The sequence below is a fragment of the Nannospalax galili genome, unplaced genomic scaffold (genome assembly GCF_000622305.1).
Source record: "Nannospalax galili isolate Female #2095 unplaced genomic scaffold, S.galili_v1.0 scaffold356, whole genome shotgun sequence".
Taxonomy (NCBI): domain Eukaryota; kingdom Metazoa; phylum Chordata; class Mammalia; order Rodentia; family Spalacidae; genus Nannospalax; species Nannospalax galili.
The window spans coordinates 2,993,789-3,002,263 of NW_008338126.1; the positions used below are offsets into that span (position 1 = coordinate 2,993,789).

The window sequence follows — 8,475 nt, forward strand, 5'->3', positions numbered from 1 at the left end:
TAAATAAATAAGTAATAAAATTATTTAAAAAGAAACCAGAGTGGATAAATGTTGCTTATAGAAACCCCTGGCTGTACATAGTAATCAGACTTGCATTTGAACACCACTCTGGCTCTGTGTGGAGGAATACAGAGTAGGAATGGAAGTGGGGGAGCAGCAGCCAGAGGACCACAGTGGTTAGTGCACAGGCTGGGAACAGGCAGAACTGACGGGCTTGTTGGTAGATGGAGGTGGACAGCGACTTAGCTTGCCTGTGCTTGATGTCATCGGTTACATGTCTTCCTTGATCTTCACAGGATCTGAAGCAACTTGTACATATTTTGAAATATCAAATAGAAACCAAGGGAAAAGGTTATGACTCTCTGGAAGGTGTAGAACAGGAGGGACAGGGGGATGGGACACAAACAAGCTCTAAGGTCCTTATGCACATCTTGAAATTCAGTTTAATTTTTAGCAGTGCTGGAGAGTGAGCCCAAGTCCTCAAGTATGCTAGCCAAGTTCTCTAGCACTGAACTCTACTCCGTCAGTATGCATTCATTAAAACGGAGCTATATATTTGACTCTGAGTTTCCTAGTGGCTGAGTAAAAGGAGACGCACAAGTAGTTATAATTTCCTAGTTTGAGATGACCCAGAGGTAAGGGTGCTTGCCACAAATCCTGACGGCCTGAGTTTGGTTCCCAGTACCCACATGGTGGCGAGAACCCTTTCCTTAAAGTTGTCCTCTGACCTCCAAACATGTGCCATGCATGTACATACATATATATACAAATAATAAATTTATATTCAAAAAACATTTTATTTATCTTTTTTTTTTTTGGTCTTTTTGAGACATGGTCTCCCTGTAGCTCTAGCTGTCCTGGAACTCACTATGTAGACCAGGCTGGCCTTGAACTCACAGAGATCTGCCTGCCTCTGCCTCCCGAGTGCTGGGATTAAAGGCGTTTGCCACCACGCCCGGCTTATCATATTTATTTTATGTGTATGAGTGTATTGCCTGCATCTGTGTAAGTGCACCCATGTTGTGCAATGCCCGAGGAGGTCAGAAGATGTCAGATCTCCTGGAACTGGAGCTATAGATGGTTGTTAACCATCTATAATGTTTTTTTTAAAGACTGGTGAGATGGCTCAGTGGTTAAGAGAACTTGCTGCTCTTCCAGAAGACCCAAGTTCATTTCCCAGCACTAATGCTTGGTGGCTTACAATCACCTGTAACTCTAGCTCCAGGAGATCTGACACCCTCTTCTGACCTCTGCAAGAACCTGTACACAAGTACACACACACACACACACACACACACACACACACACACACACACAAACTGTTTTAAAAAGAAAAGAAAGAAAAAAAAGAGTGTGCATCTGTTTCGATCCCTGCTGCTGTAACTGAGAGCAAATGATGCTCAAAGTGGAGACAGACCACTCAACCTTCATGTATAAAATGGTGTTGACTTACAGCACACTGAAGTTGTAGGCACTGGCAAAACAAGAAATGAATGCCACTGGTCTCTGCCCAAGCGCACCTAACAACCCAGAGGGAGAGACAGAAAGGCTAAAGAGGAGTCAGAGGGTCCTAAAGAAGGCAGCTGTACCCGGAAAGGTTGCAGGGTGAGCTGATTGCCTAGTAACAGTGAGGCAGGCCTTGAGGGCAGGTGAGGACAGGGAGCAGGGCAGGACTGAGGGGAGGAGCAGCTGAGGTCCAAGGTGTAGTAGAAGCTGGATGTAGGAGGCAGAAAGGGGTGAAAGAGGCAGATGACACAAGGGACAAGAGGGTCTCCTTTGTCTTACCTGCTGCTATACACACTCCTAAGGGTGTTGGTGAGTTCTTGGAAGGGTATTCAAATAGAGTTAACAAGACCAGCTTGAAAGGTATCCCATAACCATGTCAGAAACCTCCCAGGCCTTTGAAACACTCTGGTAGGTGCAGCAAACCTGGGTATAAATGCTAAACTCATTTTATAGCCACAGTTTGGAGACCTGGAAGAGTCCTTGCAGATAAGCTAACGCCACCCTTCATTTTTCAGATGTAAAGGATTAGCAAGGTAAAGAATCTGTTCAGAGTCACATTGTTCTCAGGAGAGTAGGAGCTAGAAACTGTGCCTCTGACTCTCTACAGGCATTGTTTCTGCTGTTGAATAGGACAACAGGTGCCCAGAGAGATCTCAGATGTCTCCCATCTTCTGCATGCCCCTGCATATGCACATGCACAGTATGCACACCCTCTTGAACACCTCCCACGCAGAGAATAAACTGGATTAACAGACATGCTGTGGCAGAAAGCAGGTTTACAGATGACTTATCTCCTGGGTATCAGAAAGGTGAGCTGAAACCGGCTAATTTCAGCCTGTGTTTAAAGCTTCTGCAATCTAAACCAGGGAAGGTAGCATATACATTCAATCCTGGCACTTGGGAGGCAGAGGCAGGTGGATCTCTGTGGGTTCAAGGCCAGCCTGGTCTACATACTGAATTCCAGGCCAGTTAGGACTATGGGAGACCCTGTCTCAAAAGGAGGAGGAGGAGGAGGAGGAGGAAGAGGAGGAGGAGGAGGAGGAAGCAGCTGCTTCTTCAGTCTCTTCAAGTACACAGATGCTATATCATTTAATAAATATGGCAGGGGCTTCTCTACAGAGAGAACCTGGGCCAGGGACTCATACAGTGGCCTGAGAGTCATGAGGATGGGCCCCAGTTCAGCTCTACTACAAAGCTGTTTTCCCATTTATACAACACAGCTGAACTTGACCTTGAGTCCTTACCTGGCATTCTCAAAATGTGGACTATGGCCTGTGAACACTGTCAGGGTGCCAGCCCTCAGCACCTATCCTTCCTCTCTGTGATACCAGGTAGGCAGGGAATCAAGTTTAAACTTTACCATCGCTACTCATCATCCTACTCACCGCACTCTAAATAATTAAACAAATGACTTTAACCTTTCCAAGGGTCTAATTAGTGGGTGTTGAATTTTTCTTCCTATTAAAAGTAAAATTCTGGGCTAGAGAGATGGCTCAGTGGTTAAGAACACTGGTTGTTCTTGCAGACCCAGGTTTGAATCCCAGCACCCACATGGCAGCTGACAACTGTCCATAACTCCAGTTCCAGGGGATCCGACAGCCTCTTCTGTCCTTCATGGGCACTGCACGACACGGGTGCACTTACCTACATGCAGGCAATACACGCATACACATTAAAAAAAAAAAAAGTAAAATTCCAGATGGCTAACATTTTGAGCTGGTCCTCACCTGAAATCACTTTTCTTATCTGAAGAGTGACTCTTCAGGGTCATTGCAGTCTGATGACCAGTCACCTGGTTGTGACTGGCCTCAGAGCCTCCCCTGGGCCTCCCTGTCACATGGTGACTGAGGCCCACATAGGGCCTCCCAGGGCCTTGGGGCCTCCTTAGAAAAACAGTCCGTGACCCAAGACAAGGAGAGCTTTGGTTCTGCAGAGAAACTGACCCTGGCCCATCTTTCTCTAATACTACAGGTTGAAAAATTAGGAAGTTTTTTTTTTTTTTTTTTTGGTCTTTTTGAGACAGGGTTTCTCTGTAGCCCCAGCTGGACTGGAACTCACTATGTAGACCAGGCTGGCCTTGAACTCACAGAGATCCACCTGCCTCTGCCTCCCAAGTGCTGAGACTACAGGCGTGCGCCACCACACCCGGCTGAGGAAGTCATTTTTTTAAATTTAGATTTATTATGGGACCGGAAAGATGGCCCAGCAGTTAAGAGCATTGACTGCTCTTGCAGAGGACCTGGGTTCAATTCCCAGCACTTTTTATTTTTTGTGTATGAGCATATTGCCTACATGTGTATAAGCGCATCTATGTCATGCAGTGCCCGAGGAGGTCAGAAGGTGTTGGATCCCCTGGAACTGGAGTTACATATGGATGGTTGTTAGCTGCCATATGGGTGCTGGGAATGGAACACGGGTCCTTTTCAAGAGCGGTCAGCGCTCTTAACTGCTGACCCATCTCTCCAGCCCCATCTTTTAATATTTTTTTAAGTTAGGATCTCATGTAGCCTAGGCTAACCTACAACTCTCTAAGTAACATAACCTTGAATTTCTTTTTTTTTTGGTCTTTTTGAGACAGAGTCTCCCTGTAGCACCAGCTAGATGGCCTGGAACTCACTATGTAGACCAGGCTGGCCTTGAACTCACAATGCCTCTGCCTCCTGAATGCTAGGATTAAGGTATGTACCATCACGCCTGGCTTATAGTTCTTTTTCAAATATACATATCCTTTCATTTTTTCTTGCGAAACAGAGCACATGTTATCGGAAAATGCTCAAAATATGTGTGTAGTTTAAAAAAAAATGTCAAGAAAATAGAGGCTTTCTACCAACATGGCGCCCAAATGGGAGAAGGAAGCCCTTGCTCCTCCCAAAGCTGAAGTCAAAGCAAAGGCTCTGAAAGCAAAAGAGTATGTTGCTAACAGGCCCAAGGACATTTTGACTTTTAGCCAAGAAATTAGCTTTGGGGTCTTTTTACCCTAACTGCCTAGCCAATTCCTGAATTTCTAATCTATTTGCTTCTATTGCCTGAGTCCTATTGCCACCATGCCTGGTTTACTGAACATACTTTTTATTGTTATTGTTGTACTGGGGATCAAACCCAGACCCCTGCACATGTTGGACAAAAACTCCACCACTGAGCCACATTCCCAGCCCATGGTTTTGAGACAGGCCTTGTTATACAGTTGAAAGATGGCTTTCAACTCCAATCCTCCTGCCTCTGCTTACCTAATGCTGGTATGTCAAGTGTGTGCTACCAGGCGGGAAGCTGAATGCTTTTAATTGAGAGTGGACAGTTACGGGATACAAGTAATTCTGTGAACTGGTCCTGAGGCAAATTAGTTTCCAGGGAACTGATCCTCAGATTGGCATCCAGCAAATTGTTCTGTCCCCCGCTCAGTGCCGGGCACATGATGTACACATGGCAAAAGCTGCTGTTCTTGTTGCTCTTACTGCCAGTGCTTGTGTGGTGGTTGTTGGTTGAATGAATTAAGGTGTTTTTTATGTTATGGTTTAAAATCCTGAATGAAGAGAGAAGGGAAGAAAGAAAGAGAAAGAAAATTCTTATTCTTCCCATTCTACTTAAAACACCCCCTTCTGAAACTTCAAAAGTCATACTCATTATTAGTTCCAAACACATTTCCTCCAGGAAACCTAAAACCTGCAGGCAAAACAAAGCCCTCCTGGGCCTCCTGCATTTCAAATTCACTGGATTTGCTTGTTCCATCCACCTGTGCGGTGGGGTCATAAAGTTCTTAAGCTCAGGAGCAGGCTCCAGGCCCGAGCCCTGGTGTCTAGCTGGCGTCTGGCATGTAGGGGCTGTTCCCTGACTGCTGAAGGACAAGGCCTGGCTCTGATCCAACCCTGTCACTTGCTCTGTTAGCTCAGTCTCTCAGTTTTCTCCAGTTCTCTTCTGAAATGAGGGGACTAGATTAGGTCACCGTTTCCCAAAGGGTGGTATTTGGGAACATCTCAGTGACTGGCGGCATCTTCTGCTAGGGAGAAAGACAGAGAAGAGGGAGGGAGGAAGTAGTGAGGGACAGAGGGAGGGGGAGAAAGAGACGAGGTTGAGATTTTTTCATTTTACAGGTTTGCTTTTATGAACTTTCATGTGCTCACATGTCCTATGACTTCCCAGGAGGTTGACATTGGATGCAGGACTTTCCCAAACTGTTTTGAATAGGGAACTCTATATAGTAAAGTGTATATGAGGGACTTGGGTTCCCAAATCACCAGGTTAGCCGCCTGCTTCAGAGGACTCCTCTGCCCTGCCTACTGTCAAACCCTGGGGTAAACTGAGGTGAGTCAGACACAGCTCTTTCCTGAGGAGTGCCACTGGCAGGGAGCAGAGGTGACAATTACTGGGTAGGAAGAAACAGTTGTCTGAGGCGCTGTGTGGGTAGGGAGGCCTACGTCCAGCAGGGAGAGAGCATCTGCTGAGTTATAGAGATCTGAGGTGGTGCCTAAGAGGATAGGAGCACGAGAGTTGGGTCCTGGTGCATAGGGGAAGGCAGGCAGTTGGCCATACAGAAGGATGTTCTAGATCATTACATGGTGTTAGCACACATAGGCCAAAGCACAAGGCTAGGTAAAGCCCCACAGTTGATCTAGTGGGAGTTAGCATGAAAGAAACTTGGAAGTGATGCTGGGGTGAAAAGTCCAAGCCTGGCCAAGGAGGGACCATGAGCCCAGGCCTCCTCTGAATGCAGGGGGGTTCTGCCGCAGGGTGCTGAGCTTGGTGAACTTAGAAAAGAGTGATCTGGCCTGGGTGTGGTGGTACACACTTTTAGTCCCAGTACTTGGGAGGCAGAGGCAGTCGGATCTTTGTGAATTCGAGGCCAGTCTAGTCTACGTAGTGAATCCAAGTCAGCTGGGGCTACAGGGAGACCCTGTCTCAAAAAGACCAAAAAGAAAATAAAAGAGTGATCTGGAAAGCCATCAAGTTGAGTCAGAAGCAAGCAAGAAGGGCAAAAGGAAGTTCCGGCAGGGAGAGAAGCAGTGAGGACCGGTTGGAATATTCCAGAACCCACATAGATGGAGCTGTTATATCTGATGGGGAGGAGGAGGGAGGGCTGGGAGAGACAGAGATCTTCAGCAAGCATTTACTGAGCAACTACCATGTACCTACCTTAGACACAATGCATAACAGTGGGTTAAAGCTATGGTCCCCTGCTGCAGAGTCTGCAGGCTGGTGCAGGTGACAGGTGTGCCTCAGCTACTCAGACACATAACCACACACTGTGACTGTCAATAAAGTAAGTCTTGGATGCTGGTCAACATATAAGAAGGGGTAACCTGGAGAAATTGAGGCTGGCTTCTGGCAGGAAGTGCCACTGAGCAACACTGGAGGCTGGGAAGGATTTCATCAGGTGGAGGTGGGCAAAGGACTGTCCATTAAGAACAACATTCAGGAACCGAAAGGCTAGAGTGGATGGCTTGTGTTGTGAGTATCTGGGAAGGTATGATGCAACCTGAGAAACAGAATCCCAGAGAATTCCATTTCCTGAGCAGGAGGATAGCCCCCAGAGGAGCAGCTAGAACAGTGGTAGAGAGCTTTGCAACCTACCTCTCCACCTGGCCACCCCCACTGCTTTGGGTCCCAGAGCCCAGCAGCCTGCTGACCTTGCATGAAGTCCCAGATGTTGCTCTTCTGTCCTGAGAGGTGGACCACAGGGCAGTTGGGGGCCAGCCCCCCATACTCAGCCATGTCCTCCAAACGTTGCCACCGCACCTTCAGAATGAACCAGAAGTACTGGATGCCGAAGAAGGTCGGGATCCAGTTGTCATGGGTAAATTGAGGGTTCCTGGCCATCCCGGTCTGCTGGCCCATGGCCAGAATGTTCTGCTTGACTCTTTCTGGGAATAGTGTCATTAACACCTTGCCCACAGCCACCTCCACTGCCACCTGCAAGAGTATACAGAGCCGCTTGAGCCATAGCCCTAGCCTGGTCAGCCCCATCTCAGTACAAGGGAGAAATGGCTCTGAGGCCAATGGACTGAGAAGCCACAGCCAGGCAACACTGGGTGGAGCTGGACAAAGGTGCAGGCCAGGAGCAGCCAACCCCAGCAAGAGGAGGACGCCAGGACAGCAGGTGTTTGCCTTGCTGTCAATCAGACAGAAAATTCCAAACCAGGTGCAGAGGTCTGTTCAAGTTACTGTTTTCCCAGATTCTTTAAGAGATTCTTGGTTTCCCTTGTAGTAATTTTTAAGAACAAATACGCTAAAAGATCACACTTAGACCTTGTTAAGTCATAATGAATCTCACTATTTTGCACAATTAACATTAAGCCATTTTTTTTTAAAAAAAAAGAAAGAAAAAGAAGCTCTAATTTATCTCTTGTAAATGAATAGCTTCTAATGTTAATTTTCTGTTTAGTAATATAAAGGGTAGCTGGAGATATGGCTCAGTAGCTGAGTGTGTGCAAAGCCTGGGTTAGATCCCCAGAACTACAAAATAAAATAAAATAGGGTTCTTTTACCAATGAAATATGGTTTTCTCAGTCACTGCTTGCACTGTGTGACTGAATACTTCTGAAGGCTGGCCCTCCAGAGAGGGTGCAGACCTGGACTTTCCCAGGGTAGGATCAGAGCTGGACCGCCCCCCTTGGCCTGGGAGTAGAGGTTAGTAACCTACTTTCAGCTCTTGGGGAGGTTAGGGTCTAGTGAAGGGAAGAAGCAAGTTAACAGAAAATTGTCACTAGAATGTTTTCTGAGAATTAGAGGGTAGGGTGGGCAGTGGGGGGTATGGAGGGGGTTAGCTGATTCTGTTCAAGAGGTCAAGAGTACTCCAAGTGAGGACAGAGATCCAGGTGGAAGGAACTGAATGGCTCAAAGTCTAAAAGTCAGAGAAAGCCTGGCCCTTAGAAGCTCAGAGTTGGAAAGTGTCTAAAAACACATCAGAACCACTTAAAAAATTATTATTTTTATTTTATGTGTATGTGTGTATTGCCTGCATGTAGGTAAGTGCAC

General features: G+C 46.8%; 1 protein-coding gene across 2 annotated transcripts in view; it reads right to left on the reverse strand.

The window, feature by feature from the left end:
* Dio1 (iodothyronine deiodinase 1) overlaps window positions 1–7,485 on the reverse strand; it is a 22,412-nt gene extending 14,927 nt beyond the window's left edge. Inside the window, exon 1 of one of the 2 annotated variants that reach the window (XM_008833016.2) lies at window positions 7,128–7,485. In XM_008833016.2, the coding sequence (XP_008831238.2) occupies window positions 7,128–7,464 (337 nt within the window). In that variant the 5' untranslated portion in view covers window positions 7,465–7,485. The remainder of the gene's footprint in view (window positions 1–7,127) is intronic. The other variant, XM_029563463.1, reaches the window with a different exon arrangement.
* Window positions 7,486–8,475: the final 990 nt, after the last annotated feature.